We start from the raw sequence: 22,234 nt of genomic DNA, 5'->3' as shown, positions 1-22,234 counted from the left end.
CTGAAGTTTTTAGAAGGATCACAAGTAAATTGAATAAAAATGCAGACACTCCTTCAACCTGCGTTTTGTCATATACCCGTGTGTTTCATTCAAACAAGAAGTTCTGTTCACATCTTAACGATTCCGTAGTTGTGTCATGGGATTTCCTAAGTTAGAAGAAATAGTCCAATGGTATCGGGACGGATTTTTAAAGATGACCGGCTAAAAGCTTAAACCGCAACATAAACATCCCTTTTTGGCAGTAACATGCACACATATATGTAAAACAGAAAAAATCATAAACAAGTAATGTACAAAAATTATGAAGGGTTTCTTCCCTAAAGAATCTTAAAACCAAAAGCGGTCTTACGCTGTAGTCCTTATTCTACAACTAAGCCACAAGAGAGTTTCTAAACCGAAAATTTACAAACCACATGGTTATCATGTCTAAAATTAGGCAGTTATATTTCAGATTTGTACGGCACACACGAATACTATAATATATATACATCTAAGCATGGTACCCAGAAATTCCAGGAAGTTAAATACTTTGCTTTACAGCAAAGATTTACGTAGACTTTCTTGACAAAGTTTTCACAGTAAAGACCTGTCAACTGTTCAAAATTAGCACACTCACCAAAAGCTAGTGACTTTTAATAATTTGACTGTGGCAGTTTGGTCAAAGCATGGTGAGAAATGTGCACAAAGCAAAGCTGGGCTGCACCCGATTTCATGAAACTCATCGTAACTTACGATGCATCGCAGCGCTGTGACGCGTCGTATCTCTACGATGCGTCGCAGCTGCGACGCGTCCTGCGATCCATTTCACAAAACACGTCGTACGTGCGACGCGTCGTATGTGTATTTATAGCACAACTCGGTGACTGTTTTATGTATTAAGTCAGCGTACAGTAAATAGTCGTCTGATATTCAACAAAGAGTCGTCGGATCTCCACTCGAAATTTGTTAAAACGTAGGACAAAATGGCGGCCGTGCGATGCAATTTGAAAGGAAAACAAGTTCTCATTAGACTGTATAGCTACTTTGAAATTACAGCTCTAATATTCCGGTCTAATTCATAATTATTCAATGAATTTTCCATTTACAACTTTACACACATTGCCTCGGTATTATAATCTCGTTTATAAAATGTTTATTGCATAAAACTGGCTTTATAGAAAATGACTCTTCTTATTTGCGATGACCACTAGACACATCGTAACTTGCGACGTGTTTTAAGCCGTTGTCAAGGAACTTACGACGCGTTCAACACATCGCAACTTTCGTGAAATGTATGATACGACGCGCCGCGAGTTGCGACGTGTTACACGTCGTAACTCAAGTTGCGACGCGTCGCAGCGCTTCGTGAAATCGGGTGCTGGTCTTATGGCAAAATATGGAATGATCCAGTCTGAAAATTTGGGACTCTCAATACTGTGTATGAGAGTCCCAAAACTTACAGAAGTGAAAACACGCAACACAAGGAAATAGACTGGCACCTGAAACAACCAGTCCAACAACCCTTCAGTACTGCATCAATCAACTGTGCCAAAAGAAACATCAGGCATGAACCGGGAACTAGTCTCTATTAACTACGCATTACTCCATAGTCAGCCACCAGACTAATGAAGAGGTCTGTCTATTCAAACAGTTGGACTGTGGTTGGACATGTCTTTTAACGCCTCAAATTAAAATCACCTGGCTCCACTCTCGGGCGCAAAATATTGAGAAAAAAAATGTCCTTTACAATTTATTTGACACCTCAAACTTGGCTGGTGAAGTACTAAGCACCTTGTCTTTGCCTCTTGAAAATTTTGGAGAATTTCGTCAGCTAAAGAGTGAGTAAAGTTGACCTGAATTTGTTGTGCGTGTTTTTCTACACTCCAAGGTCTAGTCTGGGAATGATCCATTAGGTTTAAGGCTTTGTGAAATCTAGTACCCCATCTTCATCAGTCATCTTCTATATTAAGTTCATGCACGCCGGCAAACTCTAAGGGACCGTCGCCGGCTGCCCCCGACTTGGCATTCCCACCCTGTTTGCCACCCCTTTCGTGAAGGTAGGTCTCCAGGGTTTTGATGACACCCCTGGGGTTCTTTCTGGCTTCCTGTTCTACATCTGGAAAGATATATTGATTAAAATCAATGAAATTAATGGAGAGTCTTAACAAATTTTAAAACACAAATATCAATAGATTTTGTAGGAACTTTCAAAACTAAGGATTGAAGGAGCTTGGGCGATCTTGAAAAGAAGGGACATTTTTGATAAATTATTACCTTTGATAACAAATCCAGAGTCTTTGATAGTCTTCTGTTGGTGTTTCCATATCTGGTACAGCTGCAGAAAGATACCGGCGTAGAAATCATTGAAAACGCCAAAGACTTGCTTGCGTCGATTACACTCCCTGTAAACAACCACCAGAAATTTCAAAAAGATTTAGGAAAATCTGCGAGGGAATTTAAGCATTCCGAATAAAGGATGGAAAAACAAATTATTTCATCTTCATCATTTTTGTTCAGGGCGGATTAACACTATGCCAACATACACTCTGGGCAAAGTTATCCTTTCAGTCAAAATCAATCAAGTGACTGTTTTTGTAACTTGATACAGCTATGCTTTGACTGTAGGTGATTGATAAGCCAGCTGTGCCTACTTCTTGCCCGCTTTTGTCTGTTGACTGAATTTGACTAGTCACAGTGCTTGCTTGAAATATGATCTAACTGTTAGTGACTAGCCTAAGTAAAAGGCATGGCAGGGGAAGAGGATCGATTTTTTTTTTGACTGTCTGTGGCTGTTCAAACAGCAGAAGGGTTAGAAAAAGTACTTAGTGCATTTTTTTCGACTGCTTGTGGCTGTTCAAACAGCAGATGAAGGGTTAGAAAAAGTCATTAGTGCCGATTTATGGATTAAACACAAAAGGGGGCAATTTAAAATATGAAACAGCAAAATGTACCTTCAACTTCATAAAATGGCCCGTCACAAAAACGGAAAAAACCTCTGATTCTTTGCAAAAAGATATACTGTTTTGCACACAAGTGTAGACTTTTTATACCATGATATAGGGAAGAAGGCCTCTCTGTTGCAAATTCTTTGTGGCACACCATAGACTTCGCGCATGAAAAGTAAATTGCGCTATGTGACCACTTCTGATGGCCAAGTGGGAGGGACACAATGAGCATAATGTTTCTTCACACGTACGAGTATAGTGCAAAATACACGCGACATTTGATTCCTAGCATCTACATGCGAGTGGCAGGTGTCATCGCAGGTGCCATCAGCAATACGTTTCAAGAGTTCCTCCTAGTGGTCTCCCCAAACATTCAATTTGTAATCGTCGAGTGGGCACTTGTGCATGGAGTCCAATATTGTGAAATGCTCACATTGGCCTCGATGAATTGACCAAACCATTACTCTATGATAATGAACCTTACCTTGATAATGTACCCTCCCTGAGAGATTGTAAGGCTATTCTGGTCATGTTGATGGACATCACTGAGAATGGGAAATTCTGAAGAAGAAAATAACATGAGAGAAGACAAAATCCCACAATTACCATCCGCCTGGGAAATTACAACTACGGATTCTCATTCAAATTCTGGTGAAATCTTTGAAATCAAATTCTGTTGAAACAGGACAAAAAAGGGCAAAAACAAAAAACACTCTCCAAATCTCCTCCCCCCCCCCCCCCACAATATAAAATGTACATCTTCCTGACGCAAATTTCATCTCATAAAAGAAAGACAAGGCAAGCCAAGTAGAGCTGGTCCCAGAGTGCACAAAATGCAATTCAATCGATTCAGAATGGTTATTCACTGAAAGTCTTTGCATGCATCTGGTGTGCACTATGGGCCGGATTAGCCCATTACGGGCCAATCCTATACAATAGCACTGCCCGGCTCTCCTCACCAGCCAACAACCAGGCTAAGTCACAAGTGACAGACGGGGGGGGGGGGGGGGGGGGGGGGGGAGTCAGTCAGTCAGTCGGGGAGTCAGTCAGTCAGACGACACTAGGCTGGCTGCGAAAGCACCCGAAATTTCGAATTGAATTTGTCACTGAATTTTTTTTTAGCTACATCGTATACCTGTGTTTCATGCAGAGACAGTCTGTAGATGTCTTTGGCAAGCTGCTGCCTGACGGGATCCATGACAAAATGCAGGAGTGTCATCAGGCCGAGGAATCCGCAAGCCCTGAGATCGGTGGCTGGATCGGCTCCTGTGGGTACAAACAAGCATACACAACTTATCAAGGATGATACAAGACACTCGCAGCTTTGTGTTTGAAGTAAAAAAAACTGCATTTTACTCAAGTTTTCAGAGTTGCCCCATAATTCCAAAGAAAGTTGGACAAATATATTTTTGAAATGGCGGGCGGAGGTAATTCAATACATTTTTCATGAAACGAACAAGATCATACACAAACAGGTGTCGTAAATGTTGATATCATCCTCGTCCAAGATGATTAGATTACTTAGAATGTTGCGCAGCTACGCCAAGTTTCATGAAATCGATCGTAAGTTTAATATTCGGAGATATAAACAATCTCCTGTCCCATCTATGATTATATTAAATAATTCTCAGAAGTTGTGGTTTTTAAGGTGTTCATATAATTGTTTCTCCTACTTTATTTCATTTTATTTTATTTTAATTACTCAATCTTTATCTGTAATGTTAGTCACTGTTATTGTTTTTGTTTGTTCAAGCTTGACTGTTTACATGTATAAAATGCTGAGCAATCATTGTAAATATTAACTTTTACTGTAAACCAAATATTTTTGGTCCTTGGACTTTTTCTTTGGTCACCATTTTTTTAACAAATGAACCGAAATAAATGAATGAATAAATGAAAAAAGTATATTGCCCAGCTGTGCAATACATTTGTTGCGTTAGTAATACGCATGGCGTAAGTTACGCACTGTTTCGTGACATTGGCTGTAGGTGCCGTAAGCAATTCATTCATGTGGTCTCCAAAACCAAAACTCTCCCTTTGTAACCGTTTCGGGCGTATTTGTGCATGGACTCCATAGCTACTTCACGTTGGGAGGGAGATCTATTACAATAGCCTATGACGTGAATGTAAAGTCTCCTTGCTCATGGATTTCTGCAGGCCTCAGGGCTCTGCCATCATAGAATGGAGATGGGGTGATCAGGGTATTATTGGGTTGATTTTCATCCGTTACCTTGGAAACCGATCTGCTCCCAGTGCCCGCCATACCGGGGGCAGTCCAGCGTACTGCCTGTCAGCTGCTTGTAGATTGTCTGCAAGACGCGCTTGTGGACTTCTTCTTTATCCTCAAACGGACCTACAAATGACGACAAAATATAAAATCTTCACTACCCAAAATTTAGAATAAATGCTTTTCAATCTTTGTCCATCCAGCCCAACTACTCTTGGTCACATATTAGTGGGAACATCCCCCCCCAGACAATGTTCAATTTGGGTTTATTTTGTGGTAGTACTTATTCATGCCAAGTCAAGACTTCCACCTGAAACATTAAACAGTGGAACTCTTTTTTTCTGTAGGCCTTCTATCAATTAGCACCAAACTTTTGTGAATCCGGCAGTGCTCTGCAAGGATTAATAAAATTTGTAAGACAGCGTAGTGGGCAAAAGCTGGAAAAGAGGTGGGTGTCCCAAAAGCACTCTATTGATGACTTAACCCCAACCCCCTAGTAGTTCCCCAGGACTACCCTGCTAAATCCAACAGAGCCCAGCAGTTACTCATATGAGTTTCTTGCTCAATCCAACACAGTCCCACACAACCCAACTTGCCAAGTTGTTGGTTATCTGAAAGTATAAAATGGCTGGCATGCTCCATCCAACAGAATCCAATTGTGCCTTATGTTTTCAGTTGCCTGCTGAATCCAACAAATTTCAACTGGAATAGATACATGGGGTTTACTGCTCAATCCAACAGGACCCAGCAGGTATGTCAAATAGTTAAATTCTGTAAGGTTAGGGTTAATGAGATATCCCTGTTGTGTTTACACCTTCTTACCAAGTATCATCAGCGAATTATCTTGAAAACTGTGGCACTGACAAAAGTAACCAGTACACTACGGTGCTTAAATCTTAACGTTTTTACACATTTTTGGCAAGTGGGAATCCATGAAATGACATGTTGTAATTTTTATTTGTAACTTGAATTGGGCCTTGTCAAAATAGTGACAAGCTAGATAAATCAGCAACACAGCCTGCCGTTCTAAACCATTTGTGGATAACACTGATTTGGGTAGTGATCATTTCGCTTTGTTTTTTGAAGGCAATACTTTGTGTTCGTCTGTCTTTTGGTCTTTTTATTTTCTTGTAACCTGTCGGGAATGCTGGAAGCTTCCCAGCAAAACATATAAAAAGGCTAAATGTAAACATCCCCCTAAAAAACTTACACTGTGCAATGGCAAAGACCAGGTTTCTCTCATCATGAAGGGAGGCTTTGACATTCGGAGGCCCCAGGATGAAGTGACGAACTGCAGCAAGGCCTGTTCTGTGAACGGTGGGTTTGATCTTACCCTACATCCAGATAAAAAAAGGAAAAGAAAGTGAAAAATGGCTTGAATACAAGTTATTACTGAAAACGGCTTTCAGATTACATTTTGCAGAGGCTGAAATAAGACTGTTTGGACAAAAGGAACTTGCATGATCAATTTTGAGCTGTCCAGGCAGAGTGTCAAATTCCTTCCATATCTCGGAACGCACTTTCAGTAAAACTTTGATTGAGCAGATCCTTTTTTGCTTTGACGGATCTGCTGGATGATCTAAAGATGTCCGATTTGTGACTGTAATTTCATCCTCTGAGTTTGTGACTACACTTGTCCTTCCAGTCCTAGTAACTAGACTCGGAAAGAAAACACAGTTCCGAAGTGAGATTACATTTCACAGGAATAGATATCTGCGCAAAATGTGCTCAACTGTAAAATTCATGTCATGAACCCTTTATTAAAGTCTTCTATTTTTCTTATGTTCTCACCAGATAGGGCTGCATGTTGATTCTCTGAAAGAACGCGAGCGTCTCATTGAAGGAGATCAGTGGAGTCACATTGATAGTGCTTTCGTTTCCTGAGAAAGTCAAGCGAGCAAGAAAGTTGGGTTTAAACATTTTTTAAAAACTTCAGCAAAATAGAATTCAAGTTGCTTGGAATTCTTGAGAAAGAAACGTGATTATCTTTGATGTCGCACTTGTGTATAGATAGGTGAGGTAATTAACAGCAGAACCCCCCCCCCCCAAGAAAAAAAAAATAAAAACAAACCCAAAGCCCCCAAAAAAGAAAAATGCAGGATCACAATGGATCTCTAACAACTTTGGATCAATTTTTCAAATTGGGAAACTGAATAGGTGCATTAGATAATATTTCAAAAGTTGAACAAAGACATTGACTGGAACAGGTTTTGAACCTGCTATCTCCGGAATATCGTACTGATGCTCTACCAACTGAGCTTTCCAGCCCTATGTTGGTGGTTCCCCGACTGCAAAGCTCAGTTGGTCGAGCATCAGTTTAGTATTCCACAGGTTGCAGGTTCATACCCCGCTTCAGTCAAATTCTTTGTTCAACTTTCAATTCATTTTGGATCAACTGAAACTTTTTTCTTAGAAGAGACTGTTATTTGGCTGTGCAATACAGAGTCTGGTGTAGCACTTTTGATCAACATACTGTATAACATAAAAAATTGAATCCAATAACAAGAATTGTGCAATCAAATACAGCATGGATTTATAAAAAGGCAAGAAACTACTCACTACTAGTTCTACTACATGTAGTTCTAGCTATCGTGAAAAGTGACAAAGTCAAAACAAAAAAAACCACTGGGGACACCATCAGAAAATGTATCTATTTATCATCTCAGTTGCCTTATTATTGCTCAAATTGAATGGAATGCATACATGTACAATGTACTTATGCCAAAAAATTGTGGCCATTTGAAATGGCTTTGGCAATTTATTTCAAAATTGAAAAGGAAAAACTGGTCAAAATGCTAATTCAATGTTTTTTGGGGTTGCACACGATGTTAAGATGATAAACAAGTTGTTTCCATGGCAGAGTTGAAGGCATGTCCTCAGAAATCAATGACAAGTCAAATGACAAGTCAAATCGCATTTCAAATCGCATATCAAATCACATTTCAAATCGCATGTCAATATCACGTCAAATAACATGTTACATCACATGTTAAATCACGTGTCAAATCACATGTCAAAACACATGTCAAATCACAAGTCAAATCACATGTCAAATAACATATCAAATCACAAGTCAAATCACATGTCAAATCACAAGTCAAATCACATGTCAATTCACAAGTCAAACCACATGTCAAATCACAAGTCAAATCACATGTCAAACCACAAGTCAAATCACAAGTCAAATCACAAGTCAAGTCACATGTCAAATCACAAGTCAAATCATGTCAAATCACATGTCAAATCACAAGTCACATCACAAGTCAAGACACATTTCAAATCATATGTCAAATCATGTCAAAATCGCAAGTCAAATCTCAAGTCATCCGTTCTCAAGCAAAGTCACAAGCTTCCTGTATGAAATGCGACGAAGGCATCCTTTGTCACGTTTACTTGTGATTTGAAGCATGATTTGACTTGTGATAGACTTCTGATGGACTTGACTACAACTCTGTTCCCCGGGGTCCAAAAGTAACAAATCACAGCAATCAAATCAGATTAAAAAATTAAAATAAAGACATTAACAAAATATGTAATGTAAGTGTGTGAGATGAAAACGAAATAGCTGTGAATACTGGTAGCTGTGTGTTATGATTTTAATAGTTAAGTAATGAATCTCACAATTACTTCACCCATAAATGTTACTGAAAATTTAATGACACAAACCTCCACAACCAATTTATAGTCTTCAACATGATTTTAATACTTGGTAAGACAAAACAAAACAAAATCAACTGAACGACGAGCAAGTAAAATTCTAAATCCTGGAAGGAAGAAAATGTGGTCCAAAATTTAGACCTGTGGATGAGTGGGATGTTAAAAAAAACCTAAAACCCATCCAACTTTGGAGGAGGTAGGTGGAGTTACTGGGTTGATGTTAATAGAGTGAGCCACATTTGACTCCCACCAATCTCCCCCTGTTGAATGGATTTTGACAACCAACGCAACCACCACAAGTTATGACTTGACTCAATTACCTTCGTCACTGGACTCGTCTCCTTTTGGTGAGCAAAAAAACACAAAAAAATAATCACAAACTCAAGGTACATGCTGCTGACTAAGTATATTATATCCACTCAAAGCAAATCCAATCAGACTTCCAATTGCCAACCCATTTTAAGTTCACCTGGGACGTATTGTGCCAATTTCATTTTTAAAAAGGGCTACAGTTTTGTGGATATTCAGGAAAGTAGGTTGAGATGATAGTCTAATGGAATAGGAGAAACATCTTTCTGCTAATTATACTAACGCCCCTCCAGTTGATAAGACGTCTGCACTGGTAAGCAGGAGGTTGTTGGTTCGAGTCCCATCCGAGCAAGCTTGTAGTTCTTTTTCTTTTCGCGAGCTCCCAGACAGGACTGAGTTTACAGTACTTATGTTGGTGAAGATCAATACATATTTTTAAAAAAAAATTCCATCTCCCCATGTTGCAAATTTCCATCACTAAAAAAATTCCATAAATCGATATTTGTTTTTGTTTCTACCCTCTAATACATCATCAATCCTACCCGCCCAGACCCTTTTGGCTAGCAATCATCCTCAATCCAGCAAAATCCGCCAACTGCTTCCATGTAAGAACTGGATTCAGCCTCAATCCTCAAAAATCATCCTGGATTTGTACAGTGGAAGGGGTGACAACTGCCTCAATCTTTCAAAATCCTCCAACAATCACTGTTTCTAAATTGAGGTAGTGCAAATGATATTCAGAAGCAGTGTGGGTGATCCAGTACAATCTGGGCTTCAATTGCGCATGGCTGAACATAAACAATGCTGGGTACAGCCTACGACCTGGGCACACTGCATCCTCCAAAATCAAATGACAGACTTCGTTGCCTTTCAGCCTCAATCCTCCAAAATCTTCCAAAACTGCCTGGTTCATTTTGGAGGATTGAGGAGTGTTATGGTTTATTTGAACAAATAGTCAGGTATTTTCTGGCTATTTTGCATTACCTGGGTGGATGGTCCCCACGGCCTCCCACTCCGCCTTGGCCCGGACCAGCTGCTCTGTTGGGTCCCCGCCCGTCCCAGCCCTGTCCCTGGGCAACTCCGTCCTCAACACACCGCTTGGGTCCTCCTCCTCTTCGCCACCCTCCCTTTTCTCTTCTCCGCCCTTCGGTGGGGTGGAATGTAACTGGTACCTTGCCTGCCGCTGGTCTCCCACTGTACCGTTCTCTGTAGTCCGGGATGACGCGTTTGGGTCCTTCTCGACCGACGGACCGTTAATTCTCTCGTTTGTGTCGTCCTGATGCGTACATGCAGCGTCATGGTTGTCACTATTAAAACCCTCTGAACTTCCATGGTGAACCTGAATCAGATTTTCCAGATATTTTTTAGAAAATAATAATGTTGGGTTTACCATTGTTCATTGGGACATAAAATTCGTTTTTGACAGCAGTGTACGATCAGTGCAATCTGTTCATAACCCTCATAGGTAAAGAACAGGGTGGAGAGACAATTGCAGTAAAGTGTCTTGCCCAAGAACACAAACGCCATGATCCTTGTTGGGCTTCAAACCACCATCGTCCCACATGATTCAGACACAGTTACCACTGGACCATGGCACTACCCATAAGAAAAGGGGTTTGTTTTCTTTATTCAAATATGGGTCTTTAGTGTTTGGGTTTTGCCTTTCAACGACAAAATTTCTAAAGGACAAGACCCAATATTTAAATATCCTTCTCACCAGGGCACAGTAAGCACTGTGTCAAAACAAAAAAAATTGAGGCCTTCCAAAGTATCACAGCGTTGCCTGGCTTGCTTAGTACAGCTTAGCATCAACATGAAATTGGTGTTGGTGCCTAGTTGCACAGTAGGGTCTACGGAAGGGCCTACGGAACACTTAATCCAGCACTGCTCCTCCCTAGATAATGCTTATGTTCTTTTGTTAAAAATGTTGGTAAATTGAACTTGCCTGCTGTTGACTGTTCGTTTCTGATGAAATGACTCGATACTTGCTTGCTCTGCTCTGGGTTTCTAGGTTGTCTGAGGGCGTTACCGAGTCCTTTGAAGTTTGGAAAATGTCCACCTGAAACACAGCATGGAAATACATTTTTTTCTATTTTTTTGAAACCAAAATCAAGGTTACAACACGATTTTCAGAAATGTTTAAGATTTCTGAAAAAAACAACAACAACAACAGTATTGAGAGTCTCAAATTTTCGGACTAGGAAGGAATTGGAATATGTAAATATCCAACACTGTGAAGTTAACCACATTTTCTGTACTTAGTTCTTTTCGGGTATTTTTTTTGTTTTGTTTACCTTTTGGTATTTTTCCATAGACACTTTGTAATTGACTGCTTCAGCCTTGACGTTTCCATCGCTTGCTTCCACATCTCCGTCTTGGAAGATGGCATCAAATTCGTCGTCCTCCTCCATCCGACCTGTCTTAATTGGTCAGAAGAAACCGACTTGTAAGAAAAAAAACCAGTTAGCAATTATTTGTCCAAATTGAAAAGGTCATTTTTTTTTTTACAAGCTAGTACCAGTATTGAGAGTCCCAAATTTTCGGACTAGTTCCAGGCATAGTGCCAGTAAATTAACACTTTACATCCAAATCCAGTCTCATGCGCAATACCTGCATGTTCATGATGTTGGAAACTACGGAGTCGCCCAAGGATTTGTGATAAATTGTCTGAAAAAATACACTTTATTTGAGAAAATAGGCCTACATGTAGGCCTACACACTGTAAAAAAAAAAGTCAAATCTAAACAAAATCTGGGCGGGCGTGAAAATCTGGGCGGGCGGTGATGAAAACCGAAAAATTTATTTAAAATGCCTTTGGCCTCACGAAATTCGAAAGACCAGATATAGAATGGCCGTCCGCTGAATGGTCAGAATCCGGAGATCAAGACGCAGTCTAGCTCTACTGAGTGGAGCGTTGAATTACGGGTACCCCTCCGTTTGTATGGAGGGGTACCCGTAATTCAATGCTCCACTCAGTAGAGCTAGACGCAGTCCTGTTTTGCGCAAGGGGATATTCCTAGACTAAATAATGTTCACACTGCATCACTGTATTTCCCCTGCCCCTGCCATCAACTTGATCGAGTACATTCACCACAACTAACTAGCAGCCCCCGCCCCCCTCCGCCCCCCCCCCCCATTCCCCCGGCCCCTCCGATCCTCCTTACGAAAAATCTAAAATTCTCATGCTACATTTGTCACTTCATCACCAGTGCCCAAATAGAAAGTCCATTATACCTACTTAGTGTTGGCTATGGCAACAAAATATTCCCTCAACGACAGAAATAGCCTCTTGTTGCTAGCTGAAATGCCAAAGTTCAACCACGGAATTTCGTTTCTCGCTTCGAAATCGCTCAACTTTATAGAATCTGGCTTCCGACGCGACCGACCCTCGATACAAAATGTAAGGGAGGATTACAGTCCAAAACCAGACTATTTGCGTTCGTCAACAAGAGGGCGATATACAGCTAGCTCACGCCGGCGCTGCGCTGCAAGCTGAAAATAAAAAAAAAAGGTGACACTGACAGCTGAAGAAAAAACACGATCGAACTGCTATCGAGACGAGGGAGTGGGGAAACCTCCTTTTCAGGCAAGGTAGATGTTTTGCAAGGACGTATCTGCTTGATTGGGGGAATTGACATGTAACCAGGTTGGTAATATTTGTCGGTAACTTAAGCCGTAATTCATAACTTAAAAAAAATCAATTCCAGTTTAGTGAGCTTCAGAATGGGCGCTAAAGGGGCCAACTGCGCCGTGCGCGCGTGCCTAACTCTTGCATTGCACATTGTTGCTTTGGTTGTGACTGGGTGGGCGTGGTCTTTGGTTGTAATTAAGGGTGGACTGACAGGTGATTTGGTTGAACTTTTTGTCTCTTGCTTAGGACAGGCCATGGTAAGAATGCAGTATCCTGACTCTACTTTGATCACAGCGATTGTTTTTACGAAGTGGCTATCGTTACGGCACTCGTTGTTTAGCGCCCTCTACGATATTTTTTTGATACGCACGCGGGTATATAATTATTTGTTTCTCCACGTTTTATCGAGCAGTGCGCCAGCTCAGCCGATAGAGGGAAGGATTTTGCACCGCGAGGTTGCGGGTTCGAATCTCAGTTTTGCACTCGAATTTTTTTCCTTTTCTAACCTGAGGCTTTGGAGGATTTTTTTTAAAAGGGAAATAAAGTCCGAATTTCATAAAGTTCAAATTCACTTTTTTCCTTCTAATTTTATATTTTCTTGTCATGTTTTTTTATAAAAGTTGCCAGGTTGCAGTCTACCGTAACGATAGAAAATGGGAAATGCGTTACGGCTGCCGTAACAATAGCCACTGCGTTGTTTTTATTTTAGTTACGGGCCCCTCCGGGGCCTACTATTGTTGATGTACCCTAACGTGGCGCGGCCCCTAACGTGGCGCACTTTGATTTTTCGCCTGTAGCGCCTAGCTAGAGCAAAAGTTTTAACTGAAATTTCACAGAAAGTGACATTTCATCAAGTTCTAAACACTCCCATTCATAAATTGCGAGTTTATTTACCCGCTAGGCGCTACAAAGTTAAAAGAAAAATTTATGTTGGCGTGATTTTCCGATTTTATTTTCAAGTGCAAAGTGAAACCTTTGAAAATGCCCCGAAAAATAAGAAAATAATTTTCTGACAAACATCTGGCTGGGTATGTAAGTAGAAATAATAATGATTTATCAGAATTGATCAAGTTTACAGAAATTCTTAAATGTTAATTTGGAATTTTCCGAGATTTATTTAAGTGCGCCACGTTAGGGAGCACTCCGCCAATTTGTGCCCAATTTCCGGACGCCACCTTTTTTTAATTTCGGCTTAAATTTTATGAAACCGAAATTGTTCACGGATGTTAAATAGCAAGCATTAATAAGGTAAAAGTACCAGTATTTTACTGCATGAATTTGAGGTTTGTCAACAAAGAGGTTTGGCAACACTACACAAGGAAAGTTGGGTAAGCTTCGAAGTGCGCCACGTTAGGGAACACGACTATACTTAATAGTAAAAGTTTTGGGCAATTTTTTTGGGGGGCCCATACATGTAGGCCTAGGGCCTAGGCCTAGATATGATTTGTGAATACTAGTTAGACTCAGGAACGTGGCGTCGCCGTCATTAACCACGTTCACAGGTCTAATGAATAGTACGATGCAGTCAAAATGGTCTGACCATCATGACCATTGTCAAGATTGTTTTTTTTTGTCATTCCAAAATTACTAGTTCTGCTAAAAAAAATGCAGACTTCTTTTAATTCTTATTAATTGTTATGTCTAATTACACTATCTTTTGTCAATTTGAACAGTATATTTCGGTAGAAAATCTGATTTTCTGATGCTTAATCCAACTTGATTGTAGAATATGTCAAAATTCCTGTCATCAGGTAGTGGTGCTGTATTTTAAAAGAAAATTGTGAAAATGCGCATATTGTGATTACTTAATCACGTTAAGGAAATGAAATTTCGTTTGTTGGTAGTGCAGAATAGTACGTAGTGCATCTACATCAGAAGATCAGAGATTATCACTTAATATGAAACAAAACAAAACAAATCAATAATGACCACAAAATGTAAAATAAACTTTACAAGTTAATCCAATTATTTTGTTTCCCATGTCAAGCATGCTACAGCCTTTTGACATCTGTTTGTATGGATTCAAAACAAAGACAAAACATTGCTGATGGGTTTTAAAAGAATGCTATAAAGTTGCACTTTGTTTCTAGAGGTGAAAACAAAACGTAAAGAAAAAACAAAGTCTTTTTTCCCCTTCAATGACCTCCCGTTAATCGTGGGAATATAACCCTCTTCCTGTTGCAGAGCCTGTGGTTAGGTTCAAGAGAACCACGGCATGCATTCGTGAACATCCTCTTTTATTAGTGTTTGACGTCATTCCATGTTGGCTAAGGTAGACGGTGTTAAGTCTATCAGGAACTCGATCCTGGCTGGCTCGATTGTGCAAGACAATCCTGACCCGAAACTGAGCCACATCTCAAAAGAAAAGCTGCTCTTTTTAGTTTCTGTTGTTGGTGTATACATCATTTGTGTAAAGGTGCTCAGCTGGATATATGTCACTTGATCTGCTGTACAGACAAAGGAAGTGAAAATTATCAAATAAACCTACTGAAATACTTGACCTGGCTATTTTCTTTCAGGGAACATCAATGCATGATCTGCTTCCGTTTCAGCAAGTGTAAGCCACTGCAGAAACTTCCTCGACAAACAGGCGCACAGTCGTTGAAGGACATCGCAGTGTACAACCAACGGGGCCTTCTTTGATTGTCTTTTTCTGCTATCTGGAAAGTCAAAAAGACGAAAAGAGAAAAACCCAAGAACAACCAACCATGGAGTATACGAGACCACAAAGACAGATGTACGCTCTCCTTTTGGTTTGCGTCGTGGGTTTAAGTTTTGTCGGAGAGGCGGAGGGGAACATAAAAGCCAGCAACGGTTCGATAACGTGGAGCGATTTGCCGCCCGACCCGCAATACAACACAACAACGGACAAGCCCGATCTCACCTTTGACATAGTATTCACTGTGGCGTCGGAATTTATCCACGCGGTGGCTCCAAATGAATTTCCTTGGGGTAAGTGCCGTTTTGCTCAGATTTGAGTTCTCTCTTTTTCTGGTTCTGTTTATTTGATTTGTTTTGATTTGTTTATGCTTCAATTTATTTGTTTGTTACTCCTCTGGACGGCTGCCTGGCTTTTGTTTTAAACAATAAATGTGTGTATTTTTCCCACGGCGGTGAGAAACATGCTGTGGGCTGGAGCTGCTTATGTTGGTTGGTTGGTTGGTTGGTGGGTGGGTTGGTGGACACTTTACTTGGCCATATATTGTATTCATACAACTTGACTACTGCAGCTTTGCAAGTATTACAGCTTTTCATTCGAAGACTGGTTTTGCAGCGCATGCGTCTAATTTGCATACAAAAAAATACTTTTTGCAAAATAGATCATGCCCCATTCCTTTTCGTGTTCTGTACTCTCGTCTCGAGGTACCAGTACGGCCTGGGTGTATGGGCGGTGCCGTGTAGCCATCTACACAGGTTACCCGGCCTCGCTGCTACCCGGCCGCCGTGGGTTGTACCACTTGGTACTTGTTAAGTAAGAAAGGGTTAGGGCCTATATAACATTTTCCTTCTTTGGGTTCAGCTACCATCAATAATTTCAAGAAATCATCTTTCAATAAAATGAAACGTTTTGAACAGGGATATCAGACTGAAACTGCTTGCTGAGTTGAGTGAACTGACGTTTACATAAAACTACATAAGGGAGTTTTGATCCTAACATAATCATTTTGTGGAAAGTGAAATACATGTATCCTTAGTGTGCACCTGGAGTATCCATGGACGAAGAAAATAATAATAAAATTGTACAGCGACGATGTTTCCAGCTGTCTTCTGGCATAAAAAGGTACACTCACATTCACAAGTTAAATCTCATGTAGGCCCCTACATGTATATCCCATGTTTTTCAATATTTTATTAAAGTTTCAAAATGGACAAATTAGGCCTATGTTTAGAATGATTAAACAAATCAACAAAAGTGAGAAAGAGTCTAGCCTGAGCTACATTGTAAAAACATAAAACTTGAAAGGACCAAGACATTTGAGTTCTAAATTTCATTTTCAGAATATTACAATGTACATTATAAATACAACACCTGAATAAATCCCTGTCACCTGATTGGTGGATCGTTGATCACATGTCATTGAATTATTCGTACGGCGCGCAGCGCACAGTGCAATGGAAGTTCTATTGCTCGGTGAATAGAACTTCCATTGCATGGTGTAACTGCTGCTGGTGGTGGCGCTGTTTTAAATTGAGATAAATTGAATATGATTGTTCTTAACCTGTTGAACAGTTTGCATTAATATAAATATGATGAATTGTCGAACTTTTAAACAGTTTTTAACCTGAATAAATTGGCTATTAAAAGTCAACCAATCAGATGACAAGGATTTATTCAGGTGTTATATGAAACAAATAATGAATGTTTTACGTTCGTGCAATGGAAAAAATAATTTCAGATGAAAATGTTCCATTCCACTCGGCTCGCCTCGTGGAATGGAACATTCCATCTGTGACCTCATGAAATTACTCTTACCACTGCACTCACAAACATTCATTATTTGTATACTATAACAGCTTCATTGTACTTGGCACTGTACCATATCCAGGTTCCACTTGTTGCCCCTTTGCAATTCATCCACTCATGCTCAGAAGTCTAAAAATATCTACAGGGCTCTTTTGAATTTTAGTTCTATGGCAAGGTTTTTATGTTGAACAGAGCGTAACAAAACTTCTTTACAATTTGTGACATTGACGATCAACTTGGCAAGACCTTTTCATGTAGTGTAAGTTAGGCGGAGTACTGCGGAGACGACTTGTTCCATACTAATGTTAAAATGTCTATTGCCAAGAGTTAATGTCATGGAGCAAAGTAGGCCTATAGGCCTAATTTGCTTTATCTAAATTTGCGTTATCTCAGGGGAATTTTGCCTTATACGCACATTTCTGTGCCCTGTCCCAACTCAAAAAAATTCTGTCACAAGTAAAAAAGCATTTCATTTACTTCAAACACAAAGCTGTGAGTGTCTTGTATCAACATTGATACCGGTAAGTTGTGCAGTGACAGGCTCCACGACGATCACGATTTGCTTGTAAAATATCTCATTTTTAGTCGATACGCCACAACTTACGCCACCTAAACTGATTGCGCAAGTTACGCCATAATTTATTGCGCAAGTCGCGGACTACGAGACTTTCGTGTAATGTGCTATAAATTTGTGAAATGTTGCCCCCTTGAAGTATTGGTGCACTCCAGGTGCCCCCCCCCCCCCAGAAGTTTAACCCTAGTTTACGTCGCTGGTGCTTACGAATCATATTTTTGCAAACAGCTCCGACAGGTAATGCTTGATACCACTAAAAGCCTCTGACTTCACTTGACTCCACAGCTGAACGTGGTTAGTCACACAGTAAACAGGATGCGTTGAACTTTACATGGACAGCTCTTAACCACTGCATCCTTTCCTGTGGCAGCACCTATGATGTGCCAAATAGCATTGCAGGAAACGAACATAAAATCCATCCAAAAATAAAAACTGTGCAGATAGGCCTATTTCTTTTCCAATCAATGTTTTGCATGTTGCTACTTGAACTTCATTGCTAAAAAAAATGGTTTTAGTTCACATATAAATTAACATTTTAAAGCCAGCAAAGCGACATTCTTGATAATGATTTGCACTGTTTTCCATCCCTGTACATTTCCCGACGTACGATTGCGCACTTGGCACAAATCTCACATTTTTATTCAAAATGACTTTTACGTGCATTTTCAATGGCAGTCTTTAAAAACTATATTGTTTACTTTTTGTTCATTAATTTAAAAAAAAATGGTCATGAATGATGTTTATTAATATTATAATTTTATAATCTTCAATTAATAGGCCTAACACGGCATTTTTTTTGCAAACATCTGATGTCCACTGGATGCTGAGCTTGTCAGGAATTAAAAACAGTTAAAGGGAAAATACAACATTTGCAAATGTACATCAAAAAATAAAACTACCAAATCATTTTGAAATACCTTACTGGACTGTTAGTGATTGACAGTGTAAAGCATCCTGTAAAATCATGGCACCTGGTATACTGTCATTTTCAAGAAAAGTGGTATTTTTGTATCAATTTCCAACGCTGATCGGCCGATCAGCGTTGGAAAAAACTGGGTTTTTTTCAAATATTTGCCCCAATTGACCATCGCACTTCTTTGCAATCGATTACAAACCTATGAACGGGTACGATCCAGCTAGACTGGTTCCCTGACCTTACAATTCCCCAATGTATTTAAACTGCTCTGTGTCTTCTAATATGGAGTCAGGGAACCAGACTGCAGGAAAATGATTGTTTTTCTTGGTTTTTATAGCATTTTCGAACCCAAAACCTCAAAAAAGTCAGTGTAACTATATTTGCTATATATTTCCAACCCCCCAATTCCATCCATTTCTGAAAATTACAGTAAAAGCAAATGATGTATATTCCCTTTAAAGCAATAACTCTCATTGTTAAGTATTATTTCCTTGTCCTCCACAGATCATATTCTACTATGTATGTTATTTTATCCCCTAGGATTGTATGTTTGATGTATTCAATGATATCTGTTATTATCGATATCAGCGGAACATTGCATGAAAAGCCAGGTGGGGCACATGCTTCATTTGCATTACAATGATCGCAAACAGAAAGCTTGAAATCTGGCAGTCTGCCAATAATAATGCTTTCGAGGCGAACTTTCTCAAATGTACAGGGTGAGTCAAAAAAGAAACCGAAACCCAAATGTTGGGACCATTGTTTTAGTGAAGTTCTGCATCATTGTAGCACTTTCAAAATCTAGGATATGAAAGCCCAATTCAAAAGCTTTCATTTAGTATAAGAATCATTCAAATCACTCATGTACTTTTCAAGTTTACGGAATTTTAAACACAACCACCGTTGTTAGGTTTTGTCCACGGATCACAAAGAAAGTTCAGTGTTCTTTCATCAAAAACGAAAACAAATCACATAGGGATATGTGTGAATTGTTTTCGTTTTGCTGAAAGAACACCTTTTTTGTGATCCGTGGACAGAACTTTAAAACGGTGGTTGTGTTTAAACTTCCGTAACTTGAAAAGTAGATGAGTGATTTGAATGATTCTTGTACTAAAAGAAAGCTTTTGAATTGGGCTTTCAGGTCCTAGATTTTTAAAGTGCTACATGCAGAACTTTAATAAAACAATAGTCCCGACATTTGGGTTTCGGTTTTTTTTTTACTCACCCTGTCCTCTTGAGTAAATGAAAAGCTAGGCATTGTACATGTACACTGAATATATGAGGTTTTAAGTACATGTGCCCTGTTTGGAAAAACAAATTAACATAATTTGATTATTTTTTGTTTTCTTTATTAGAGCTTTTGAGAGGGATTATCAATGGCACAGTAAATCCCCTACAAGACTACAAGGATGTAAGTATAAGGAGATAATTTTTGTAATTAAAGGTCATGAACAGAGAATTTTTCTGATCATATTTTGTGAAACTTTCTACTCTTCTCAAATGTATGAAAACTATTTGACCTCCGTTTTTTGGTTTATTTTATGGAAAAGTTCACTTCTTTAATCGTTTAATTGTCCTTGCTTTTCTGGACAACTAAGGACGCTGTTGCTGGTTGCTGTAATGTCATTTCAGGAAGACACTCTTTAGTTCAGAGGTTTTCTGTTCAAATTGCAAACTCAAAAAATTTGCTGGGTGAAAATACAAAATGTATTTGTAAGAAAAGGTTGCCCAATTGCTTAATGCCATGTACTGACACATCAACGAATCACCAAATAAGAGAAAATTTACGACAGCGAAATATTCAAAATTCTGGAAACTTTTGGTGTTGAAATAGCTGTAACATTGAGGATTTTGCCTGAAATAACATCACACCTTTGCTCATGAATATGGAAATTTGCATTAGCATAAAAACCCAAAAGGCACCAAAGTACCGATACCCTTGAAAATGACAAAACAAAAATTGAAGATAGAGTTAAAAAGGACACAAAGGTGCATTTCCAGGGATTGTATTAAAAAAAGAATTAAATATTGCACCGGCCCTTTAAGGAGAGTTCAGAAAGTACTTTGTTGTTTTTTGAGCAGAAATAAGTTTTCAGCTTCTGTGGAACCCAGGGAACAGTTTGTACTTTCTGCCCCTACATCTCTGTTGCTGTGGTTCGAATCCTGCCCTGGCCATTTTTTTTCATTGGATATTTTGGAAACATAATGTTTCAAAAATGCAAATTTGTATTTGCGAAAGTCCTAAATTCTGCTTCTTCCACTAGAAAATTAAAAAAAAAAATTATTTATGTTTGTCATGTACAATATTTTCTGTTCAATAGTTTTATGTTAGAATTTAAGAAGATTGTCTCTCCACCAAAATGATAAAAATCTTCAGACACTGACTTGTGCATATGTTGTGTACATGTACGTATGCATTGTACGTACATGTACGTATGCATTGTACGTACATGTACATGTATAGGCATGATAGGTGTACATGTACGTGCATTCAAGTCTAATATTTTGTATTCTTCAGTAACTCAAAAAGGCTTTGCTTCATTCAAAATCTGAATTCCTTTTCAAAATGGGGAATTTTTGTTGACCCCTTGATCCCTGGACAAGCTGCATCGGTACACAGTGAATTTATTCAAAAGATAACTTGGCTGCAGTGCCAAATTGTATGCACTACCAAAAAAAGAAGAAGGACACGGTACATTGCCCCAATTACAAAATATCAATACCCTGTTGCTTTTGTCACTGTATACACATGGAATGCTGTATTTATTTGGATACCTCTCCTTCCTCATAAAAATACACGCTCTCCAGAATCAAGTACGCAGGGCCACACCCGCCATAAATTTTTCCCTCGTCTAATCGCTGCATTGCCGAGAGGTTACACGATCCCGTCCCTGCTACTGTAAACGTTGAGGATTCAGGGATCACAGAATCATTTTTTTGTGTCTTCTGTCTGTCCCGAGCCATTTTCTAAACTTCGGCCTTGCTGCTGATTTCGGCTTCCTGAATGGATTAGAAACCATTAATTCTTGAACCAAATGAACTTCTCTATACTTTGGCACCGACTGTTGTGATTTGATGTTCAGTAACTGAAAATAGACCCAAATATTGACTCATGGCTGAATCTTAACTTCATCAGAGGCCTAACATGAAGTTTGTAGCCTAGGCTGTAAGATTAAAGGTACATCAACATTTGCAACAAAAAACCTACCAAATTATTACAAAATACATGCACCTTACTTGACTGAAAGTGAATAATAGTCTCAAGCATCCTGTGAAATCATGGCACCTGGTGTGCTGTCATTTAAAAAAAAAAGTGGAATTTTTGTATGAACTTCCAACGATGGTCGGCCAACTTTAAAAAAAACAAAAACTGCCCCCAATTTACCAAATTTAGTCAGTCCACATTTTGTTTGCAATCGGTCACAATCAGTGAACGTGTGCAAGCCAGATACTCTGGTTCCCTGACCTATTAAGGCCTGACTGTCTATAAATTGGGTCAGGGAACCAGACTACAAGAACAGCATTCTTCTT

The 22,234-nt window shown here is 39.4% G+C and overlaps 2 protein-coding genes across 3 annotated transcripts in view; one reads left to right on the top strand and one right to left on the bottom strand.

The window, feature by feature from the left end:
- Window positions 1-1,323: 1,323 nt before the first annotated feature.
- LOC119719951 (ELMO domain-containing protein 3-like) lies at window positions 1,324-12,489 on the bottom strand. Its single transcript, XM_038189438.1, has 12 exons — window positions 12,356-12,489; window positions 11,412-11,537; window positions 11,063-11,176; window positions 10,102-10,456; window positions 9,129-9,149; window positions 6,943-7,031; window positions 6,362-6,485; window positions 5,155-5,277; window positions 4,060-4,190; window positions 3,409-3,485; window positions 2,254-2,381; window positions 1,324-2,095 (listed from the first exon to the last, which is right to left on the bottom strand). The coding sequence occupies exons 2-12, from the start codon at window positions 11,526-11,528 to the stop codon at window positions 1,929-1,931; spliced, it is 1,446 nt and encodes a 481-aa protein (XP_038045366.1). The 5' UTR covers window positions 11,529-11,537; window positions 12,356-12,489; the 3' UTR covers window positions 1,324-1,928.
- Window positions 12,490-12,628: 139 nt separating this feature from the next.
- The window catches only part of LOC119719948 (prominin-1-A-like), a 54,675-nt gene continuing 45,069 nt past the window's right edge, over window positions 12,629-22,234 (top strand). For both annotated transcript variants that reach the window (XM_038189433.1, XM_038189432.1), the window contains exons 1-3: window positions 12,629-12,763; window positions 15,268-15,700; window positions 20,059-20,114. In XM_038189433.1, the coding sequence (XP_038045361.1) occupies window positions 15,457-15,700; window positions 20,059-20,114 (300 nt within the window). In that variant the 5' untranslated portion in view covers window positions 12,629-12,763; window positions 15,268-15,456. The remainder of the gene's footprint in view (window positions 12,764-15,267; window positions 15,701-20,058; window positions 20,115-22,234) is intronic.

The sequence above is a fragment of the Patiria miniata genome, unplaced genomic scaffold (genome assembly GCF_015706575.1).
Source record: "Patiria miniata isolate m_02_andy unplaced genomic scaffold, ASM1570657v1 HiC_scaffold_9, whole genome shotgun sequence".
Classification (NCBI taxonomy): domain Eukaryota; kingdom Metazoa; phylum Echinodermata; class Asteroidea; order Valvatida; family Asterinidae; genus Patiria; species Patiria miniata.
This window is presented reverse-complemented; position numbering and strand designations above follow the sequence as displayed.